The sequence below is a fragment of the Scyliorhinus canicula genome, chromosome 24 (assembly GCF_902713615.1).
Source record: "Scyliorhinus canicula chromosome 24, sScyCan1.1, whole genome shotgun sequence".
NCBI lineage: Eukaryota > Metazoa > Chordata > Chondrichthyes > Carcharhiniformes > Scyliorhinidae > Scyliorhinus > Scyliorhinus canicula.
The window spans coordinates 4,039,231-4,062,709 of NC_052169.1; the positions used below are offsets into that span (position 1 = coordinate 4,039,231).

General features: G+C 48.3%; 2 protein-coding genes across 8 annotated transcripts in view; one reads left to right on the forward strand and one right to left on the reverse strand.

The window, feature by feature from the left end:
- Positions 1-5,954: 5,954 nt before the first annotated feature.
- On the reverse strand, positions 5,955-7,673 carry gdpgp1 (GDP-D-glucose phosphorylase 1). The gene is made up of 2 exons (XM_038784308.1): positions 7,146-7,673; positions 5,955-7,103 (listed from the first exon to the last, which is right to left on the reverse strand). Exons 1-2 carry the CDS (start codon positions 7,548-7,550, stop codon positions 6,363-6,365), a joined length of 1,146 nt encoding a protein of 381 aa, XP_038640236.1. The 5' UTR covers positions 7,551-7,673; the 3' UTR covers positions 5,955-6,362.
- LOC119956830 (tubulin polyglutamylase TTLL13-like) overlaps positions 7,653-23,479 on the forward strand; it is a 61,609-nt gene continuing 45,782 nt past the window's right edge. For 3 of the 7 annotated variants that reach the window (XM_038784302.1, XM_038784300.1, XM_038784304.1), the window contains exons 1-8: positions 7,653-8,029; positions 11,501-11,652; positions 14,290-14,595; positions 15,466-15,506; positions 17,421-17,539; positions 18,784-18,914; positions 20,602-20,758; positions 22,848-22,991. In XM_038784302.1, coding sequence (XP_038640230.1) covers positions 7,889-8,029; positions 11,501-11,652; positions 14,290-14,595; positions 15,466-15,506; positions 17,421-17,539; positions 18,784-18,914; positions 20,602-20,758; positions 22,848-22,991 — 1,191 coding nt within the window. In that variant the 5' untranslated portion in view covers positions 7,653-7,888. Of the gene's footprint in view, positions 8,043-8,856; positions 8,884-11,500; positions 11,657-14,289; positions 14,596-15,465; positions 15,507-17,420; positions 17,540-18,783; positions 18,915-20,601; positions 20,759-22,847; positions 22,992-23,479 lie in introns of those variants that run through there. The other 4 variants (XM_038784306.1, XM_038784305.1, XM_038784301.1 and 1 more) reach the window with 4 other exon arrangements.

Genomic DNA, 23,479 nt, shown 5'->3' on the forward strand with positions numbered 1-23,479 from the left:
ACAGAACGAGGCCATTCTGTCCATCGAGTGTGTACCGACCCTCCAAAAGAGCACTCTACCCAGGTCCACACCCTGTAACCTAACCTGCATATCCTTGATATTAAGGAGCAATTTTACCACGGCCAATCCACCTAACCTGCACATCTTTGGACTGTGGGAGGAAACCGCAGCACCCGGAGGAAACCCACGCAGACACGGGGAGCAAGTGCAGACTCCGCACAGACAATGACACAAAGCCGGAACTGTACCCAGGTCCCTGGAACTGTGATTTGCCATTTTATTTGAAACTGAGGAGACACTTAAATGAGGTGTATAAAGTTATCCAGGCTTTAATGAGGGGGGGGGGGGGGGGGGGAGGGGGGAGAGGGAGGGGGGAGGGGGGGGGGGGAGGCCACTGGAGCCTTCGGAACGCACCTGAACCCCAAAAATATCACCCATGAGTGAAGAGCGATCTTGAAGTGAGGAAAGAAACACTCAACCAGGCAGTATCAGAGAAAGGTAGGGTGAACATTTCAGGTCAATGTCCTTTCCCCAGAACTGAAAAAAACCCGTGGGGTCTGAATCATGAACTGAGTTTCATCCACTCTCCACACATGTTGCCCGACCTGCTAAATGATGCCAGCATTTTCCATTTCAGATTTCCAGCACCTTCAATATTTTGCTTTTAGTTTTAAAGAAAGGTTTGAAGGCTGTTGCCCAGTTATGGAGTGCCAGTTGTGGGACACATTATGAAAAGTTGAAAGTTTCAGCAGTAATAAAAAGTTCATGAAGGTAAGTTTACAAGAGAAACAAAATGCCAAGGGAACCATCCAGATGGCATAGCTTGTGACCAAATCAAATTGGCACAGCAGAATTAATTGGAATTCCAACATAATTTCTAATGGGAAAGCGTGTGACCAAAAATAGTAAATTTCATTTATGGAGAGGAAATTCAGACCTGATGCAATACTTTGATATATGAACAGACGACAGAATCTACAAAACACTGAAAAGCGTGGGATCCTGATGCAGGTTATCTGCACAGCAAGTTTCTTTAAGTGGACAAATAAATACATCAACTCTCATCGTAATTCCATGATAGTGCCATGACTGGCGACAGGGGCCTCAGCAAAGGCAGCATGGTGGCACAGCGGTTAGCACTTCTGCCTCACAGGGGCAATTTAGCATGGCCAATCCACCTAACCTGCACATCTTTGGGTTGTGGGGGCGAAACCCACGCAGACACGAGGAGAATGTGCAAACTCCACACGGACAGTGACCCGGGGCCAGGATCGAACCCGGGTCCTCGATACCCTGAGGCAGCAGTGCTAACCATTGAGCCACCATGGCGCGCTAAATGCTTTTTAAATGTTGTGCGGATTTCCCCTCTACCACCCTTTCAGGCAGCAAGTTCGAGATTCCCACCACCCTCTGGATGAATAGGTTTTTCATCAGATCCCCTGTAAATCTCCTGCTCCTTACCTTAAATCTATGAGTGATTGACCGCTCTACTAAGGGGAAAAGATTCCCCCTATGTATCCTTTCTATGTCTTTCAATTTTATACACCTTGATGAGGACCCTACCTTCTCTGCTGCAAGGAAAACAACCCCAGCCTATTCAGTCTCTCTTCATAGCTGAAAAGCTCCAGTCCAGGCAACGTCCTGGTGAATCTTCTCTGCACCCTCTCCACTGCAATCACACCCTCCTTATAGCGTGGCGACCAGAACTGCACTGTACTCTAGCTGTGATGTAACAAGCGTTTTATCCAGCTCCGTCATAACCTTCCAGCTCTTGTATTCTATGCCTCAGCTAATGAAGGCAAGTATCCCATGTCTTCCTAACCACCTTATCTACATATCCTTCAGGAATCTTTGGACACTCACTCCAAGGTCCCTCTGGTCCCCTGTACTTCCTAGGGTCTTATGTTCATTGTATATTCCCTTGACTTCCTCGTTCTCCCAAAATGCATCACCTCACTTTTCAGGGTTAAATTCCATTTGCCCCTGTTCTGTCCATCCAAAATCATCCTGTAATCTTAAGGCTTTCCTCCTCACTACCACACCACCAATTTGCAGGTCACCTGTGAACTTACTGATCATGTCCACCACTGGACAGACTTCCAGTCACCAAACCGATCTTTGACCATCACTCTCTGCCCCCTGCCAGTGAGCCAATTTTGGATCAAATTTGCAAAATTGCCCTGGATCCCATGGGTTCTTAGCTTCTTCATTAGTCTCCCGTGCAGGACCTTGTGCTCCTAATTCATATGTACGTATGCATTTTTGTAAATATAATTCACTCAGTTTTATTTATATAAATTTAGAGTACCCAATTTATTTTTTCCAATTAAAGAGCAATTTAGCGTGGCCAATCCACCAATCCACATTTTTGGGTTGTGGGGGTGAAACCCACGCAGACACGGGGAGAATGTGCAACCTCCACACGGACAGTGACCCAGAGCCGGGATCGAACCTGAGACCTCAGCGCCGTGAGGCAGCAATGCTAATCACTGTGCCACCATACTGCCCATTCACTCTAACTATATAATAAGAAATTGTAGCAGTAAACATCAGTTCATTTAATTTCACACAAAGTTGAGAACATCATACAGAAAAGTGCGATTGAAGGTACCCAGCCCGACTACATTTTGATTCCTTTAATATTTTTCAAGTATTCATCCAGTTTCCTGGTCAATGTTGTGGTAGATTCTTTGGTCTTTTCGACTGTAAACCAGGTCTTTTCTCAGGTGGGGGTATCCACTGTTGAAGACGAGCAGGAGCGATCTCCCAAATCTCCTGAGCTATTATTGAACATGCAGCAAAATCACAACGGACGAGCAGACCAATAGCGGAGTGTTGTTTCTGGGCATCTCCGCTGTGAAAACTGGCAGCTGCGTTTCCAACGTTGCAACAATGCCCACAATTTAAAAGTACTTCATCTGCTGTAAAATGCTCCGTGACGTCCTGAGGTTGCGAAGGGCACCATAGAAATACAGGTCTTGCTTTCAAGGTCCCGCTGGTGGAATGTATTCCACATCCGAACAGCATCGGACAGGAATTTTCTTTCTAATTGTCCATCATTGTTATTTTCTCACGTTGCAAAAACTTAATGTGACACAAAACAGAAATCAGCGATTCAACAGATGGCGCAATAGTTCAGAGTCACATTTCAAAAACAAAGTTAACACGAGCCTTCCTTCCTCTGGAAGATCGGAATGATTCATCTCTTCTGAAAACAGTTTGTTTTCCCATTCTCCAGTTTTTATGTAAACTTCAGTCAGTGATGTTATTTCCCCAACCGTGACTGCAAGCAACTCATTGAGATTTCAGAGAAATGACCACACAGGTGGCTTCTTTCTGCTGTCATTGGAGTCATCCACCCCAACTCTTTATCTGCTCTGTGTTCTACAGTTTTCCAATCGATGTTGAAGCACAATTTTCCAAACAAGATCCAAAAGTCACTCAGTGTACCTCGTTGTTTCAGAGTCACTGCAAAAAGTTATTACACATCAGGAAGCGTCAACAGGTGGAGCATAGAGCTCATCGCCTGAACACAGAATTCCCTCTTTCCCTCCAAACACACCGATTCATGCTGGGAATCTGTTTTTCAACTTCAAGCTGCGCTTCGCCCACAACTGACCACTCAAGCAGGAGCTTAAATCATATTGCGAGGCTGTTCAACAATGGGGAGCAGGGTTGCCGTAGTGCTGAGGTCATCCAGCCTCCACCCATCAGATGTCCACATGCATGTCTTTTCCAAAAGAGGTCAATAGATAGATGAAAAACTCAGAGGGCCGTCACGATTTCTGTCCTTGGTAAGCATTTAGCCACCCAAGCACCACATATGTCTTGATCATTTAAAGAAAACGGCACACTTGAGTTCAAAATAAACGTAAACACAAAAGGTCCAGCCAGTATTTTGCTATTTTTCCCATAATCCAGAAGGAGGTTTGCACATCAATGGAGTGAGAAACAGGATGAAAGGGTCGGGAGCAAAATATCACGGATGCTGAACTATCAGAAATAAAAACAGAAAATACTGGAAATATTTGGCTGGTCTTAGGAATGTTTGTGGATCTATATTCAGGAGTCGAGAAGAACGAGAGATGATCTCAGGATTCTGAAGGGGCTTCAAAAGAGGTTCTTTTGCCTTTGCTGGGTTATCTCGAACACGAGGGAACAGTCCAAGGATGAGGGGCCAATCATTTAGGACCGAGGTCCCGTCACTCAAGGGTTGTGACTCTTTGGATTTCTCTGCCCCAGATGGTTGTCGATGCTCCATTGTTGAATATATTTAAGGCTGAGATCGGCAGATTTCGGTCATTCAGGGAATCAAAAGAACAGCGAGAAAGTGGATTTGAGACATGATCATATTGAATGAAGGAGCAGGCTCATGAGGACATAAAGTCTGTTCCTGCTGTTAACAGAGTTAAGGTTCCAGATTTATTTCTCTCTGCAGATGCTGAATGTTTTCGGTATCTGCTGCTTCTATTTCAGATGTCCGTCAGCCATAGCATTTAAGTGTGACATTGCTGTCTGGCTATGTCCAGAGCTGGTGAGAATAGCATCTGTGCAAGATTAGTGCAAACGAGAAGACAATATAACAATTGCTGCATTTTAAAGCTGTTCGTTATTCGGCGATAGCCAAGATGGGCTTGATCAAAATCTTCCTTGGATGTTTTAATTGTCTTTCAGATACTTATTTTTGACAAATTGACCTGAATTTTCTACTTTTTATGCTGTTAGTCAAATGTTTGAAGATATTACACCTTGTTGGATGAGGTGTAAATAGACTTTTACGGTTTACTCTTGTTTTAGTGAGCACCTGATCAATTTTCGAATCCAATCTACGTTTTGCTACAAAGGCAAACTACGGTGGATGCTGGACATCTGAAATAAAATCAAAGAGTGCTGGAAAAACTCAGCAGATCTGGGAGGCAACTGTGGCGAGAAAGTGGATTCCAATAAGACTCTTCTTTGGAACACTGAGGGAGCAGTTTTCATTTCCAGACTAGGCATGCACCTTAGTCATCAAATGAATAGATTCATTTTAGTTTAAAATGCACCTTATACATTATAGAATCCCTACAGTTCAGAAGGAGGCCATTCAGCCCATCCGGTCTGTACCAGCCCTCTGAAACAGCACCCTACCAAGGCGCAGACCCCACACTATCCTCGTCACCCCAAATACGGACAATTTATTATGGCTAATCCACCTAACCTGCACATCTTTGGACTGTGGGAGGAAACCCACGCAGACACGGGGAGAACGCGCAAACTCCACAGTCACCTGAGGCCGGAATTTAACCCAGGTTCCTGGCTCGGGTGAGGCAGCAGTACCACTGTGCGTCCCAAACCAACAATGATTTAAAATACATCTTGGAGAACAAATGAATGGTCACAGAATCATGGAATCCATATAGTACAGAAGGAGGCCATTCGGTCCATCAAACCCACACCCACCCCCCTCCCCGAAGGAGCAGCCCACCCAGGCCCCATCACCGTAACCCCACTTTGGACTGTAATTGTGATTTATCACAGATTTAAAATGCACCATACACAAATGAACAGCGATTTCTTTTAGATGTAAATCGAAAAGGTGATCTATTCCAGCTTCAAATGCATCTTAGACAACAGATGAATGGCCATAGAACCCCTGCAGTACAGAAGGAGGCATTCAGCTCATCAAGCCTCCACCCCCACGAAGCAGCACCCCAGCCAGGCCCAGACCCCATCACCGTAACCCCACCCAAGCTTTTCTCTTGGACATGAAAGGCAACTGAGCATGGCCAATCCACCCAACTTGTACACAATAATACTCTTTATTATTGGCACAAGTAGGCTTACATTAACACTGCAATGAAGTTTTACTGTGAAAAGCCCCTAGTCTCCATACTCCAGCACCTGTTTGGGTATAATGAGGGAGAATTTACTGTCCAATTCACCTAACAGCGTGTCTTTCAGGACTTGTGGGAGGAAACCGGAGCGCCTGGAGGAAACCCATGCAGACTTGGGGAGAACGCGCACAGACAGTGACCCAAGCTGGGTCCCTGGCGCTCTGAAGCAGCAGTGCTAACCACTGTGCTACCTCTTTGGACTGATAGTGATTCATTTTAGATTTAAAAAGCACCTCGGACAAAGTGATGTATTCTAGCTTCAAATGCAAGTCAGGCCAACAAATGGATCATTTTGGATGCTGTGCCAAGAGGTCTACAAAGCGGTCAGGTCAATAATGGATTAGTGAGGAGAGCCTCTGGATATTATCACAGTAACTTCATTGCAGTGTTAATGCAAGCCTACTTGTGACGATAATAAAGATTATTATTCACATTGCGGAGAGTGAAGCGGAGTTAGAGGTAGTTCCGATGCAATGAGCTGGGATTTTACTCCTTCAGCATCTGGCTGACATCCTCCAGGAGTTGGGAGAATTGCTCCTCAGGCAATAGGTGGGAGCCGAGGGCATCCAGCACCCTGGCCTCGGTCAGGCTGCGGTAGTCCTGGGGGTTGTTGACGGGCAGGTGGCCGGCCAGCTCGCACAGAGCCACGGCGAAGGGCTGGCTGAGCGGCTTGGGGCCGAAGAGGGCGGCACGGGGCCAGAGGACGGCACGGACGCCGAGGCGGCAGGCAGGCTGGGCAGGCGGCAGGCCGGGTGGGCAGCCCCGGCACAGGAAGAGGTTGTGGGCCAGCGAGCGGTGCAGCAGCAGCTGGCACAGGGCGTGCAGGGTGAGGGCGGCCCGCGCCAGGTCACCGCCATCCGTGTAGAGGAGCAGGCCGCGGCCGGGCGGCTCGCTCAGCAGGTGGACAGGGAGGAAGCGGCGGCCTCCGGCCTCGGGGGGCGCCAGCAGCGGGCTGCTAGGCGCCGACTCCAGCCCCAGGCTCTGGTCCAGGTAGTAGGCGTGTAGGTGCAGGTGGTTGACCGAGGCCGCGGCCCCCAGGCTGTTGAAGCCGAGCCGCAGGCCGGGGTCCGCGCTCAGGAACAGCAGCTCCAGGGCCCGCAAGGCGGCCTCCTGGGTCAGCAGCTGGGGCAGGCCGCGGGCCGCCTCCGGCAGCAACAGGACGTGGCCCCGCTCCAGGGGGCTGACATTGATGACCAGCACGGCCTCGGCCTCCCGCCCGGCCTGGGCCTCAGCCCCTGCCTCCCGCTCGGCCTCAGCCCCGGCCTGGACCTCAGCCCCGGCCTCGCCCTCCCGGCGGAGCCGGAACACCACCTCCCGCGCCGGGATGCGGGTGAAGTTGAAGCGCTCGGGCTCGAAGGGCTGCCGCAGGCTGCGGATGTCCTGCGGCGGCCGGCGCTCGGTGGCCCGCTGTGGGTTGAGCTGGGCCAGGAAGCGCCGCGGGCCCGGCAGCCGGCGGCTGGGCAGCCCGTCGCTGGGCAGGCGGTAGCGGAAGCAGCCGGCGGACACCCGCTGGTCCCAGGCCGAGCGCAGGGCCGCGTCGAAGGGCGAGCCCGCGGCGTCCCCCCAGCGGACCCCGCTCCGGATCAGGTCCCGCTCCGAGTAGCTGAAGACCGGGGCCTGGGCCCAGGGCAAGGCCGGGCCTCCATCCGGGTCCTCCTCCATGGGCGCCGCCATCTTGCTCTGACGTCAGCGCCAACCCACGGCCCGTTTCCATGGTTCCCGGAGGCGGCCCGCCCTCCGCCTGAACCACCCACCCCTGTGGGAAACCCGCCGGCAAAGCGAGGCAGCAAATCCCGAATGAAAGCTGAACAAAGGCCATTAAATAAAAATTATTCCAATCCCCTCCCCCTTCATTATCCTGGTTTGTCGTCGGCCAGCCAATCAGAAATAAAGATTCCGCCGGCCAATCGAATCGCGGTCCCTTCAGCCAATCGAAGCACGGGCGGCCTCCTCCCAGCCAATGGGTGCCGACCGAGAGCCTTACAGCCAATAATCGCCGACCGGATGTCACTATGCGGCCAATCAGCATCACGAGAGCCGGCCGGCCAATGGGAGGCCTGGACGCCCCGGCCAATCAGCGCCGGCTACAGGTTGTCATGGTGACAATGCCGCCAGAGCCGTGTGCGCGGCCTGGCCGGGCGGGCGGGCGCCAGGTGAGTGAGTGAGGTAGGCGGCCGGGGCAGCGGGGAGAGAGCGGCGGGGGGGAGGAAGGAAGGATCTACCCGCCGGGCGCCGCTCGGCGCGGGGAGCTGGAGCCACCCGCGGGGCCCCCCGCGGCCTTTCCCCCCTGTCCGCTCGGCCTGGCCGGCCCCCTTGCTGTCCCCTCGCAACGGGAGGCGGCCTTAGCAACGGGCCGGCCCGCCCACACCCTGAGCTGGTTAGCCTGGTTAAACTGGTTAGCCGGGTTAGTGAAATCTGGTAAACCCGCATTGGTCAATGCATGGTTGCTCCGGATCTCCCTGGAGCCTGTGTTGTTGTTGCTATACAAACGCAAGTTGTTGTTGTACTGGATCATAGGTGGCGGGGTACAGGATCCCCTATCGTATTTTTAATATAAAGTATCTAATTATTTACTTTCTAATTAAGGGCCAATTTAGCCTGTTTAATCCACCTACCCTGCACATCTTTGGGTTGTGGGGGCGAAACCCACGCAGACATGGGGAGAATGTGCAAACTCCACACGGACAGTGACCCAGAGCCGGTATCGAACCTCGGCGCCGTGAGGCAGCAGTGCTAACTGCCGCATACCCATTAAAACATCCGGATAAAAACAAATCACCGCGGGAGAAGGGAGCTGACGTTCCGATTCTGGATTACTCTCTGTCAGAGCTGGCGGACCAGGTTAAAGCAGACGTCCAGGTTCTGGGGTTCATTTCCCGCTCCAGGGGTGCGGGTAGAATTGGAAAGCACCACTTCACAATTTGCGGATGATACGAAACTCGGAGCTATTGTGAACTGTGTGGAGGCGAGTGACAAGCAAACTTGGTCCAGTGGAATGGGTGGACAGGTGAAATTTAGAGAAGGCAATTTACTTTAGTCAAAAGGACCGAGGAGATGTAAAGGGCAGCAGAGTGACCTGGGCATTTATGTGAACAGGCATTGATGGTGGCAGGGAAAGCTGTTCATGAGGCTCATAAGTGAAGAGACAGAAAGGTATGATTAATCTCTATAAATCACTGGATCAGCTTCAGCTAGAAATTGTGTCTAGTTCTGGACACTGCACTTTTAATAAAGGTGTAAGGGCGTTAGAGAGGGTACAGAAATGGTTTACCAGGATGGTTCCAAGGATGAGGAATTTCAGTTGCGTGGATAGATTGAAGAAGTTGGGCCTGGTTCTTGGAGAAGAAAAGACTAGGAGGAGATTTGCTAGAGTTGTTCAAATCTTGAGGGGTCTAAAGAGAGAGGAGAATTGGTTCCCGTTGGTGCAAAGATTGGCAACCAGCGAACACCCATTTAAGCTGATTGGCAAAAGAAGCAACAGTGACATGAGCAAAGTGTCTTTTACACGGTGATTGTTTAGGGTCTGGAATGCACTGTCCTGAGAGTGCGGCGGGGACAGATTCAATCAAGGCCTTCAAAAGAGAAATTTGAAGGGCTACAGGAAAAGGAGGGGTTGGGAGTGGGACCAGATGAGTTGCTTTTGCAGAGAGAGAAACATTAAAGGATCACAACCATTCCAGCCTTTGGTTTGGTATCAAAATGATTGCCTGCTAACCCTCCCATAAAGTGCCTTGGAATGTTTTACCATGTTAAAAGTGTTTTAGAAATGCATTAGTTTGAATCATTCTCCATAGTATGATTTTGCTGAGGTTTATAAAAGTGCAGAACTCAATAGTTCTTCCCCCAAAAATCAGTAGATTTTAGAAAAACAATAGAAAATCAATAGAATCTTGTGTCCTGATGTAAAGCTGATGTAAACAGCCCTCTAGAAGTTTGTGTGATAGAAGCTTGGAATATTCATCTGTGATTTACCCTTCTTAGTCTGTTGTATTAATCTTTGACGATTGTTTGGACCAAATCAGAGTGCCAGTCTCCGGGGGGTATGGGCATGAGCGCACATCCTGTCGATCACTGATGCATCATGCTGGTGGAACCTGCTGCTGAGACGACACTCACAACAGCGCTGCTGAACAACAGCCATTAATAAACCCCAAATTGCTGGTGCTTTGATCAAGTGAACATTAGCATAGAGTTCCTACAAGGAAGAAGGAGGCCCTTCTGCCCATCGTGTCTGCACCTATCATCTGAAAGAGCACCTTACCTAGGCCCACTCCCCTGCCCTATCCCTGTAACCCCACCTAACCTGCACATCTTTGGACACTAAGGGGCAGTTTATTCTAGCTAATCCACCTAAAATCTTTGGACTGTGGGAGGAAACCGGCGCACCCGGAGGAAACCCACACAGACACGGGGAGAACATGCAGACTCCACACAGACAGTCACCCAAGGCTGGTATTGAACCCGGGTCCTCGGTGCTGTGAGGCAGCAGCGCTAACCACTGTGCTGCAGAGGGACAATGTTACTGGTGTCGTTCCGAGGGCTGGAGTAATGCTCTAGGAGTTCAAATCCCATCACTGCAACTGGGGAATTTAAATTGAATTAATTATTTAAATCTGGAATGAAATGAAAATCGCTTATTGTCACAAGTAGGCTTCTAATTAAGTTACTGTGAAAAGTCCCTAGTCGCCACATTCCGGCGCCTGTTCGGGAAGGCTGTTATGGGAATTGAACCGTGCTGCTGGCCTGCTTGGTCTGCTTTCAAAGCCAGTGATTTAGCCCTGTGCTAAACAGCCCCTGGAAAGCTAGTTTCAGTGATACTGACGATGAAACTATCGGATTGTCGTAAAGTTCACTCACAGTTTCTGGGGCGAAAGTCTGCTGCCCTTACCCGGTCTGGTCTACATGCAACTCCAGACCAATGGCAATGTGGTTGACTCTTAACTGACCTCTGAAATGGCACGATTTTGAGAGCAATTAGGGATGGGCAATAAATGCTAGCCTTGCCAGTGGAGCTCAAACCCTTGGGGGCATAGTCTCGTAAGGGGTCTGAGATGAGGAGAAATGTCTTCATTCGCGGTAGCACAGTGGTTAGCACTGTTGGTTCACAGCTCCAGGGTCCCAGGCTCGATTCCCGGCTTGGGTCACTCTCTGTGCGGAGTCTGCACGTTCTATGATGAGTCTAAGATTCAGAGGGGTGTGAATTTTTGGAATTGTCTATCTCAGTGTGCTGCACATGGAGTATTTTCAAGGCTCAGATTGATAGATTTTTTGGATACTAAAGGAATGGAGGGATATGGGGTTAGTGCAGGAAGCTGTTGATGATCTCATTGAATGACGAAGAAGGCTCGAGGGACCATCTGAGCTGTTCCTGCTCCTGTTTCTTACTGGCCTTGGGATCACAGTGGCCTTGGGATCGCAAATACAATGTTAAAAAGACCTGTTATGCTCATGTGAGGTCTGAAATTGCTGGAAATAGACAGAGGTCAATTAGTCTGTGGCGAGAGCGGCAAAAGTTATGGTTTTGGATGCAGTCCTTGTTAAAAGATTTTAGTTGAGTTAGAGGGAGTAGGAAGCTGAGTGGCCCCACTATAGCATCCATCTATCTGTGTTGTTTTTTTATCAAGTTGTTCTGGCTGCTGCAGAAACATCACAACACAAACGGAAGATACAAGTTTGAAACAAAATGCTCCAAATCTCTGTCGCAGATCGGAGAGGGGAAAAGACAGATTAATTTATCAGGAGCAAGAGGAAAGATCCTTCGTTGGAAGTGCAAAAGGTAGGTGAGTTCCTTTATGGAATTGATACGGCCACGGTAGCACAGTGGCTAGCACTATTGCTTCACAGCACCAGGGATCCGGGTTCGATTCCTGGCTTGGGTCACTGTCTGTGCGGAGTCTGCACGTTCTCCCCATGTCTGCGTGGGTTTCCTCCCACAAGTCCCGAAAGACGTGCTGTTAGGCGAATTAGACATTCTGAATTCTCCCTCCGTGTACACGAACTGACGCCGGAGTGTGGCGACGAGGGGATTTTCACAGTAACTTCATTGCAGTGTTAATGTAAGCCTACTTGTGACACTAATAAAGATTTTTTTAAAATGTTTTTTATTGGGTTTTGTACAAATTATTAATATAGGTATAAACCTCGCAAAACAAAGCACATAGGATCTAGGAAATATAACTGGAAGGGGGGGGAATCTTTCCTCCCCTCTCTATTCCCTCCTTTTTACAGATCATCTAACTGGGGTGGAGGTGCCCCTAAAGCTTTTTAGATTCTTTTGTGTAGTTGCCTCGGCCATTGCTCGTTGTTCCTTGCCGTTTTTCTTTGCGTTCTCTCGCCGTGCTGTGGTTGCTGCCACTGTTGTCTTCCCCTGTGTTCTCCTCCTGTTTTTGTTCTCCTATCTCTTCCGCTTTCTGGCTCCCCTTTTTTGTTCTCTACCCCCCCCCCCCCCCCCCACCCTCCTTCATTGCTGCCCCCCATTCTTTTTTGTTGGGTTTTGTGACCTCACCTTGCCCCCCCCCCCCCCCCCCCCCCCGCCAACGAATTGCCCAAATGTTTTGAGTCTAGACGGTGAATGATGGTAATCACACAGATCACCATAGAACATCTGAGGCTGTCCCTCCTCATTCCATTTTAATTTCAGGGGGGAGCCTGGCAGTGATGAATTCAAGTGTCAAACAGCCCAAAGGGACCCTGGGAGCTGTGATACTATAAAGATGCTGTTTGTCCAGTAAGCTGTGATACTGTATCTCCAATAAGTACTGATGTGGCAGTACCTGCTTTCAATCATGCAGAGATCCTTCAGAGTGATTTGGGCAAGTTGAGCGAGTGGGCAAATGAATGGCAGATGCAGTATAATTTGGAGAAATGCAAGGTTATCCACTTTGGTAGCAAAAACAAAAAGGCAAATTATCTGAATTACCATAAATTAGGAGAGAGGAGTGTGCAACGAGACCTGTGTGTCCTCGTACACCAGTCGCTGAAGGTAAGCATGCAGGTGCAGCAGGCGGTAAAGAAGGCAAATGGCATGCTGCCGTTCATAACGAGAGGATTCGAGTACAGGAACAGGGATGTCTTGCTGCAATTATACAGGGCCTTGGTGAGGCCACACCTGGAATATTGTGTGGAGTTTTGGTCTCCTTATCTGAGGAAGGATGTTATTGCTCTCGAGGGAGTGCAGCGAAGGTTTACCAGACTGATTCCTGGGATGGCAGAACTGACGTATGAGGAGAGATTGAATCGGTTAGGATTGTATTCACTGGAGTTCAAAAGAATGAGAGGGGATCTCATAGAAACCGATAAAATTCAAACAGGACTGGACAGGATTGATGCAGGAAGGATGTTCCCGATGGTGGGTGTGTCCAAAACCAGGGGTCACAGTCTGAGGATACGGGGTAGACCATTTAGGACAGAGATGAGGAGAAATGTCTTCACCCAGAGAGTGGTGAGCAAGTGGAATTCGTTACCACAGGAAGTAGTTGAGTCCAAACATTGCATGTTTTCAAGAAGTAGTTAGATATAGCACTTGGGGGGAAGGAGATCAAAGGATATTGGGGAAAGTGGGATCAGGCTATTGAGTTGGATGATCAGCCATGATCATAATGAATGGCGGAGCAGGCTCGAAGGGCCGAATGGCCTCCTCCTCTCCCTATTTTATCAATGTTGGCTTTGCTGGCTAGGCCAGCATTAATTGCACATCCTTAATTGTCCCTTGAGAAGGTGGGGGTGAGCCATCTTCCTGAACCGCTGCAGTCCATGTGATGTAGGTACACCCATGGTTCCATTAGGGAGGGAATTCTAGGATTTTGACCCAGCGACATATGGAGCGGGAACATCGGCATCATTGAAAGTCAGGATGGTGTGTGATTTTGAGGGAAACCTGCAGGAGGTGATCTTCCTATCTGCCCACTGATCTTCCTATCTGCCCACTGATCTTCCTATCTGCCCACTGATCTTCCTATCTGCCCACTGATCTTCCTATCTGCCCACTGATCTTCCTATCGGCCCACTGATCTTCCTATCTGCCCACTGATCTTCCTATCTGCCCACTGATCTTGTCCTTGTTGGTGGAGATCGTGGGTTTGGAAAACTCAATGGTATAATTCACAAAACTTTTGAAAGGACTTTGTGAGAAGTTGAAAAGATACCAGCTGAGGACGAGTTGGAGCTCTGTAAATCTCCCTCAACATGACACGCTGTCCTGACTTGGAAAGATATCACTGTTCCACAAATGTCTCCAATTGAGGAGTAGGCACATGGGGCAGGCTGCTCTATTCCTACTGAATTTGAACAATTGCAGCGTTAATAGGCCCAACCAAACCACTATGCCAGCCAACTAAATTATTTTTGTTCTCAGTCAATCTGAAACAGAGGATGCTTTCCTAACTCCCTTTCACCCAATCTCTACATTGCACAGAATGAATGCTTCTGGGGGTGGGAGTGATTCTGAGGAAGAGTCCGCTGATGAGGAAGCAGAGAATGAGGAGGAGAGTGCAGTTGAGGAGTCTGATGACGAAAATGAACCAGTTCAAAAACAACTGAGTGCCCTGAAAAGGAATGTAGCAACTAGAGCGCCAGGACCGCATATGAAACAGAGTAAACTGGTGGGAGACCGTGAGGCACTCCACAAACAAGAGCTGATAATATCCAACCAGAAACCCGAGGGAAGCATCAATGCCATTAAAGATGAAATGCTCAAGAGGAAAAAGAGGAGGAAACGAAGGTAAAATCGGAGTGAACCTTTACGGCCCTCCTATCATTTTTTTTTAAAAAAATAATTTTTATTGAAAAATTTTGTATTTATACAACAACATGGAACCATAATAAAATACCAACAATAACAATAATAATAGCAATCATAAACATTCACCCCTCCTCAATGAACAACACAACATATTAACAACAACTTAAATTAACACAATGTTAAGTTACATAACCATAGAAAAAAAAAATAGAAACTACAATAAGGAACAACCCCCCCCCCCCCCCCCCCCCCCCCCCCACCACCACCACCACCCTGGGTTGCTGCTGCTATTGACCAAGATACCTATCTTTGAGCCAGGAAGTCCAGAAAAGGCTGCCACTGTTTATAGAACCCTTGTATTGATCCTCTCAGGGCAAATTTGACCCTCTCCAATTTTATAAATCCCGCCATGTCACTGATCCAGGTCTCCACACTTGGGGGCCTCGCACCCTCCCATTGCAGCAAGATCCTCCGCCGGGCGGCCCTCCTACCATTTTAACATTGCTGTCTCGATACTTCCTCAACTATTCCCCAGTGTCCCTCACTCCCTCACTCCCTCACTCTGACCAGTGTCCCTCACTCCCTCACTCTGACCAGTGTACCTCACTCTGACCAGTGTACCTCACACTGACCAGTGTACCTCACTCTGACCAGTGTACCTCACTCTGTGTATCTCACTCCCTTCCCAGCACAGTGACAATGCAGCCGCACTCTCCCTCCGCACATCTGCATTGTGTTGAATTTGAGACTCTGCCATCAGATGGCAGTGCTGAGCACTCTCCACTCCTTTTCCACGGGGAAATTTATCATGTCTGTTTTATTGAGATCTCAGCCTTTTCTCTCTTACAGGTGTGTTGGAGTAAACCTGCTGAATTGCAAGTATGAAAGTGGTGAGTAATAATTACTAGGGTTAATGGGATGAGAGGTTTCACGGATCTCTGCAACACCTACAGCTTTCCTCCCCTCCAATATCCCCTCCTTTTCTGAAGGCACTGACACTTTTGGAGTGCAACCTCAAGGGAACCTGCTGCTTGAGCAGGTAGCCATGTGTGAGCTTTGACCGTGTGTGCTGGACGGGTTGTTCAACTTTGCACCTATCATTGATGCTTGAAATAAACGTTATGTTTTGGAGTCCGGGGAAACACGGTGGCGCAGGGGTTAGCACTGCAGCCTATGGCGCTGAGCACCTGGGTTTGAACCCCGGCCCTGGGTCACTGTCCGTGCGGAGTTTGCACATTCTCCCCGTGTCTGCGTGGATTTGACTCGCACAACCCAAAGATGTGCAGGTTAGGTTGATTGGCCACGCTGAATTGCCGTTTAATTGGGGGGGGGGAAAAAATAATTGGGTACTCTAAAGGTGTTAAAAAAAATTATTTTTTAATGTTTTGGAGTCCAAATACATGGACCTTCCAGCAAGAAATCAAACAGGAGCCGGAGCTGATTCCTTCCCTCTCAGCTCCCACAGTCATAGCCCTATGGATACTGGTTGGACGATCAGAAGTATAAATAATATCCTTTGATTGCTGGCCAGATGAAGACAAATCAAACCCAGGACCGTCCTGCTATCTGCAGCGATGTCCTACACCAGACAGTATATTTACCCACCTCTGTATTTTTTTGTATGAAAGACTACATGTAGTAGTTGTCCTCCTATTAGAGTATTTTGTTCACCAAAATATATTTTGTTATCTGCTCTGTAAAATGTCTAGTTTGCTCAGTATTCTTTTTTGATCATTTATTGCACATACACTAAACGTGAGAATGACTACTCTACTCGCATTGTACTTATGTTTATTTACTGAATTCATTCGTAATTTTATATATAAATTCTTCGTCCTATCCTCTTCCCTTCTTTTTGACCTCTTCCACTCTCATCTTCTGAATTGTTCACCTTTTTTTTAACCTTGCTTCCTTTTTCAATTTCTCTGTATCTCCAGCTCTGTTTCTCTACACTTCCACCTCTCTCTATTTTTCCCCACATCTGTATTTGTTTATTGACAAGTGTACCGAGGGACAGTGAAAAGTATTTTTCTGTGAGCAGTTCAAAAAGATCATTTAGTACATGAAAATAAAATAAAAAGAAAATACAGAATAGGGCGACACAGGGTCCACAATGTAAATACATAGACCGGCATCAGGTGAAGTATAGAGGAGTGTAGTATTAATCAGGTCAGTCCATAAGAGGGTCATTTAGGAGTCTGGTAACAGCGGGGAAGAAGCTGTTCATTTGTGTTCTCACTTTTGTATCTCCTGACCGATGGAAGAAGTTGGAAGAGTGAGTAAGCCGGGTGGGAGGGGTCTTTGATTATGCTGCTCGCTTTCCCCCGGCAGTGGGAAGTGTAGATGGAGTCAATGGATGGGAGGCAGGTTCGTGTGATGGACTGGGTGGTGTTCACGACTCTGTAGTTTCTTAAGGTCTTGGGCTGAGCTGCAGCCAGATAGGATGCTTTCTATGGTGCATCTGTAAAAATTGGTAAACGTTGTTATGGACATGCCGAATTTCCTTAGTTTCCTGAGGAAGTACAGGCGCTGTTGTGCTTTCTTGATTGTAGCATCGACGTGGGTGGATCAGGACAGATTTTTGTTGATGTGCACCCCTAGGAATTTGAAGCTGTTATCCAACTCCAACTCGGCCCAATTGCCTCTGCCTTGATTGCTGCCTTTCTCTCGTTCTGTATATCTCTCTCTCTATCTCTATCTCTCTCTCTTTCACCCTGATTGTAATGCCTGGCATTTCTCTCTGTGGATCTCTCTGCATCGTATGGCAATGGTTTATTTCTCTACCCTCTGTCCTGTTGTTCCAGTTCGCCGAGCAGCTCGTCGCTATGGACTGAAGGAAGTTGGGGATGATGAAGAATGCATACTGTACTGGACTGACTCCTCTGTTTCTCATGAAAAGGTCATGGAGATGAAATGTTTTCAGGTCAGGCTCATGTCGCTGAGGAGGAAAAGAAGAAATTAGCAATATAAAATGACATTATTGGGCCGTTAACGTATCTTCTAATCTTTTTGTTTCTGAAGAGCAGTATTTTCTACACTCCTCTACTATTATGATGCGTTTTTAATTGTTATTTTTAAGCTACATAATTTCAGAAAAACAAGGATATATATTCTCAGAATTTTTATTTTAATTATAAGAGAAATGTTGTCATCTGGTGGGTGATCCGTGTCTCATCTCTAGTTTCCTGTCTCTAGCTCCATTGCCATTTATGTATTTTATTATATTTTATCAATACTATTCTGGGGCGGGATTCTCCGACCCCCCGCTGGGTCAGAGAATCGGCGGGGGACGGCGTGAATCCCGTTCCCGCTGGCCGCTGAATTCTCTGGCACCGGAGATTGGGCGAGGGCAGGAATCGCGGCGGTTGGCGGGCCCCCCGGCGATTCTCTGGCCCGTGATGGGCCGATGTCCCGCTGGTTCTATGCCATTCCCACCGGCGTAAATTGAACTAGGTCCCTTACTGGCAGGACCTGGCGGCGTGGGCGGGCTCTGGGGTCCTCGGGCCGGGGGGGGGGGGGGGGGGGGGGGGGGGGATCTAGCCCTGGGGGGTGTCCCCCACAGTGGCCTGGCCCGCGATCGGGGCCCACTGATCCGCGGGCGGGCCTGTGCCGTGGGGGCACTCTTTTCCTACGCGCCGACCATGTCAGCCTCCGCCATGGCCGACGCGTAGGTGAACCCCCCCAGCAGCCGCAACACTCCCGCGCATGCGCGGACGCGCACCGGCCGGCGGAGTCCCTTCGGCCCAAAGGCCTTCCATGCCAGCCGGCGGGGCGCCAACCACCCCTGGGCGGGCCTGGCCCCTAAAGGTGCGGAGGGTTCCTGCCCCTGGTCTTTGCTTCCCTGACAGTGCAGTCATTGCTTCTTCCAATCCATTGACGCACTGTTATAAATGCTCTTTTTCCCTGCTGGAACAGTGGTTTACCAGCTCATCTCCTCTAATGTGTTCATTCCTCAAATCATTGAACCCCATGTATTCCTCAGCCTTTCCTTCTGTCCTATTGTCTGAGGCTTTGAAACCGAAGTTGGGCGAATTCTTCAGTTTTTGATTTAACTTGTCTTCTCTCCAGATCTTCGCGATCTGCATCTGCCTTCTCTTTTCAGAGTTAGTTATCTGGTGCGTCTAATTGTCGACACTATTTTTGCATTTGCTTTCATTTTCTTTGCAGAAAATCAATCACTTTCCAGGAATGAGCGAGATTTGCAGGAAGGATCTACTTGCCCGGAATTTAAATAGGATGCTGAAACTCTTCCCAAAGGAGTTTAACATTTTCCCTCGTACATGGTGTTTACCTGCCGAGTGAGTGATCTGAGAATTGACCATGAAATGCATCAATGGTAGTTGGGTGGACATAAAAATCTGTGGTTGACTCAAAAGACCTTTGGCTGGATTCTCTGTCCCGGCCCGCCAGATTTCTGGTTCAGCACGCCGTCTGGATTCTCCGTTTTGCTGGTCAATAAGGTTTCCCATTGTGGGGCAGCCTCACGCCATCGGGAAACCCCCGGGCTGCCGGCAAAACGGAGAATCCCAGCGGCGGAGAATTCCAGCCCCTTGTATTTATACAGTGCCTCATCATGTTTATCAGGACACCCCAAAGTAATTCATAGACAATAAATGATTGGAAGTGTATTTATATCGCAAGTACAGAGCAATATAGTAATGAGGTGGTTTATTTGTATTTGTTCAGGGAGGAATTTGGCCAGCTGATTGGAGGGGAAGCGCCTTCTCTTAGCTGGCCATTCATAGTGTTGCTGCCTTTTGGGATGTTGCATTGTATGGATAACGTGTGAGTAACTTTATTGCAGTGTTAATGTAACCCTCCTTTGACACTAATAAAGATTATTATTGTGTTGGAGGAGTAGGTGGTTTCTCTCATTTGAGTTGGAGCAATTGGTAACTAGCTGAAATAGTAGGTTTAGTAGAATATTATCGTTCATGGTGAGGGGAATTGATTACAGAGGCTCTGCTTCAGTTGCACAGGGTATTGGTGAGGCCACATCTGGAGTATTGTGTATAGCACCGGTCTTATTTAAGGAAAAGTGTGTTAGTAGCAGGTTTCCTGGAGTAATACCAGGAATGGGCGGGCTGTCTAATGAGGAGACGTTAGGTTTGTATTCACCGGAGATTAGAAGAAGAAAGCGACCTGATTGAAACATTTATGATCCTGAGGGGTGCTGACAGGGTGGATGTGGAGAAGCGGCATGGTAGCACAGTGGTTAGCACGGTTGCTTCACAGCTCCAGGGTCCCAGGTTCGATTCCCGGCTTGGGTCACTGTCTGTTCGGAGTCTGCACGTTCTCCCCGTGCCTGCGTGGGTTTCCTCCGGGTGCTCCGGTTTCCTCCCACAGTCTAAACATGTGCAGATTCAGTGGATTGGCCGTGCGAAATTGCCCCTTAGCGCCCAAATAGGTTAGGTGCGGTTACGGGGATCGGGTGGGCTTAGGTAGGGTCCCCTTTCAAAGGGCCGGTGCAGACTCGATGGGCAGAATGGCCTCCTTCTGCACTGTAAATTCTATGATTCCACTTGTGGGAGAATCTAGAACTGCTTAAAAATAAGGGGTCACCCGTTTAAAATAGAGATGAGAAATACTTTCTCTCCAAGGGTTGTGAATCTCTGGAACTCTTCCTCAAAAGTCAGTGGAAGCAGAATCTTTGAATATATTAAGGCTGAGCTCGATAGACCCTTGATTAATAAGGGGGTGAAGGATTATCGGGGGATAGGCAAAAATGTGGGGTTGAAGTGTCAATTAGCCGTGATCTTATTGAATAGCAGAGCAGGCTCGAGGGGCCGAGTGGCCTACTCCTCCTTATTCCTACACACGTATGTACATATGTTCATTTGAGTTCACGTTTGGGTCTCCAGGTGAAAGGACTTGCTAACTTTAGATGCAACCTTTTAGAAACTTGAAGGTGAAACCTCTGTTTGCTGATGCTATTTAGATGTTTATCTTGTGACCTTTTAAACATTCTGTTTGTATACTGTACAGTTTTGGGGATTTTCAGGCCTACTGCAGGATGAAGAAGACCAAGACATATATCTGTAAACCAGACTGTGGGTGTCAGGGCCGGGGCATTTTCATCACCAGAAACCTAAAGGATATTAAACAAGGAGATCGCCTGATCTGCCAGCAGTACATTTCCAAGGTATTAATAAATACAAAGCATTTACTTCACTGAAACAGGCCAAGCTGACAGCAAGCAACTAAGGGCAGCGCGACGGCACAGTGGTTAGCACTGCTGCCTCAGCATTAGGGACCCAGGTTCAATTCCGGCCTTGGGTGACTGTCTGTGTGGAATTTGCACGTTCTCCCTGTGTTTGCGTGAGATTCCTCCGTGGGTTTAGAATTTTGCACTCTAGTCTCTGGAGTAGGACCTGAACCCACGACCTTCTTAGGCCGAGCTGGCCACTAAGCACAGCTGACGGATGGTTAAAGTTGCGTCGGATCAGCTTTAAAATTTGTTCTTTCATGGGATGTGTGCAAGGCTGGTATTTGTTGCTCTTCAGTAATTGCTGCAACTGAGTGGTCTACCATTGCAGAGGGGAGTTATGTCAAACACGTTGCTGTGGGTCTGGAGTCACGTGTAGACCAGTCCAGGCAAGACTGGCAGGCTTCCTTCTGTAAAGGACAAGTGAACAAGATGGATTTTTATAAACAATAATCAATTTTTAAAATACTCGTTCTTGGGATGTGGACGTCACTGTCTAGGCTAGCATTTTTATTGCCCATTCCTAATCGCCCTTGAGAATGTGGCGGTGAGCTGCCTTCTAGAACTGCTGCAGTCCATGTGGTGTAGGTACAGCCACAGTGCTGTTAGGGAGGCTGTTCCAGGATTTTGACCCAGTGACAGTGAAGGAACAGCGATATATTTCCAAATCAGGGTGGTGAGTGACTTGGAGGGGAACCTCCAGCTGGTGGGTCCCCATGTGTCTGTCTTTGTCCTTCTAGATGGTAGAGGGCTTGGAAGGTGCTGTTGAAGGGCCTTCCTAAGTTCATACGTCTCTGCTACCCCAGGTGGTAGAGGTTGTGAATTTGGAGAGTTGTTGAAGGAGCCTTAGTGAGTTGCTCATGCATCTTGTAGGTGGGACACACTGTTGGGGAGGGAGTGTTGGATGGGGTGCCAATCAAGTGGACTGCTTTGTCCTGGATTGTGTTAAGCTTCTTAAATGTTGGCGGAGCTGCACTCACCGCTGAGATTAGTTTTCACTTCCAGAATTAACAAATTGTTAATTGCTGTGGCAGGTTTAGAAACAGTGTCCCCAGGCCATTAGTCTGGGCCTCTGGATTATCAGACTAATGAAACAGTGGTTAGCACTGCTGCCTCACAGCGCCAGGGACCCGGGTTTGATTCCAGCCTTGGGTCACTGTCTGTGCGGAGTGCTCCGGTTTCCTCCCACAAGTTCAAAGATGTGCAGGGCAGGTGGATTGGCCAGGCTAAAATGCACCTTAGTGTGTCCAAAGGTTGGGTGGAGATATGGGGATAGGACGGGGGTTTGGGCCTGGGTAGGGTGCTCTTTCAGAAGGTCAGTGCAGACCCAATAGGATTCTATGTTTATCACTTGGCTGCCGTCTCCCCATTGACGAACCAGCACTGGAATTGACACAGTGACTCATTCACTTCTTATGTTTATCACTTCTTATCATTGGATTGGATTGGATTGGATTGGATTTGTTTATTGTCACGTGTACCGAGGTACAGTGAAAAGTATTTTTCTGCAAGCAGCTCAACAGATCATTCAGTATATGGGAACGAGTATAAATAAAGTTAAAAGTGGATCTGTTGGGGAGAGCCTGCAGAGAGTCGCCTCGCTCCGGCGCCATCATCTGGATATAATCTGGAATTATCATTGTGCATTTTAAGAATTCCGTGATCCTGCCCGCTCTCAACGTACCTTAAAGTTTGTGTCCTGACACTCCAGGCATTTCTCAACACGTAAGATTTTATAACCCTGTCCATCTAGGCACTTCACACTTGCAATCCACCTCACACCACACCTCCCAGAACCACAAATATCCCAACCCTCTTCTCCTCGCTGCTTGCCTATTCCTTTTACAGAATGGCTACCAGATTTATACAATACTCCTTGGCTGTTAGATTAGTATTTGTAACTGCCTCAGCATTACCCCAGTGGATTTGTAGTTTACTGTTATAGCAGTGCAGCCCATGATTATTTATGATGTATGACAAGCATCATTTAGCTTGCCTAATGTAGCCTTCAATGTTCCTTTCACAGCCTTTCCTCATAGATGGTTTCAAATTTGACCTCCGCATCTACGTCTTGGTTACATCCTGTGACCCCTTTCGAATTTACATTTACAACGAGGGTCTGGCAAGGTTTGCAACCAGCAAGTACAGCGATCCCTCTAACAGTAACTTGGTAACTTTCCTTCCTGTGTTATCACAAGATTATTGCTTGTATCTTTTCTGTCCTCTGTATCTTCTGAAAGCACAATAGAGCCTTTTTCACAGTAAACCAACGCAGCTGTGAGAAAGAAAGACTTGCATTTATATAGAGCCTTTTAATGAGTTCAGGATGTTCCAAAGTGTTTTACAGCCAATTAAATACTTTCGAAGTGTAATTACTATTGTAATGTAGGAAAGGTGGCAGCCGGTTTTCACACAATTAGCTCCCACAATGGGGCAGCACGGTGGCACAATGGTTAGCACTGCTGCTTCATAGTGCCAGGGACCCAGGTTCAATTCCGGCCATCTGTCTGTGTGGAGTTTGCACTTTCCCCCCGTGTCTGCGTGGGTTTCCTCCCACAATCCAAAGATGTGCAAGTTAGGTGCATTGACCAAGCTAAAATTGCCCGTTAGTGTCCAAAGATGTTCAGGTTAGGTTGGGTTATGGCGGTAGGGCAGGGG

What these genes read in the sequence shown, in the direction of transcription:
- gdpgp1 (XM_038784308.1), bottom strand. Translation starts at nt 7,550, where the DNA reads ATGGCGGCGCCCATGGAGGAGGACCCGGATGGAGGCCCGGCCTTGCCC. An exon ending in AGGGCGAGGCCGGGGCTGAG is followed by an intron (nt 7,104 to 7,145) that starts GTCCAGGCCGGG and finishes GCAGGGGCTGAG; the next exon opens with GCCCAGGCCGGGCGGGAGGC.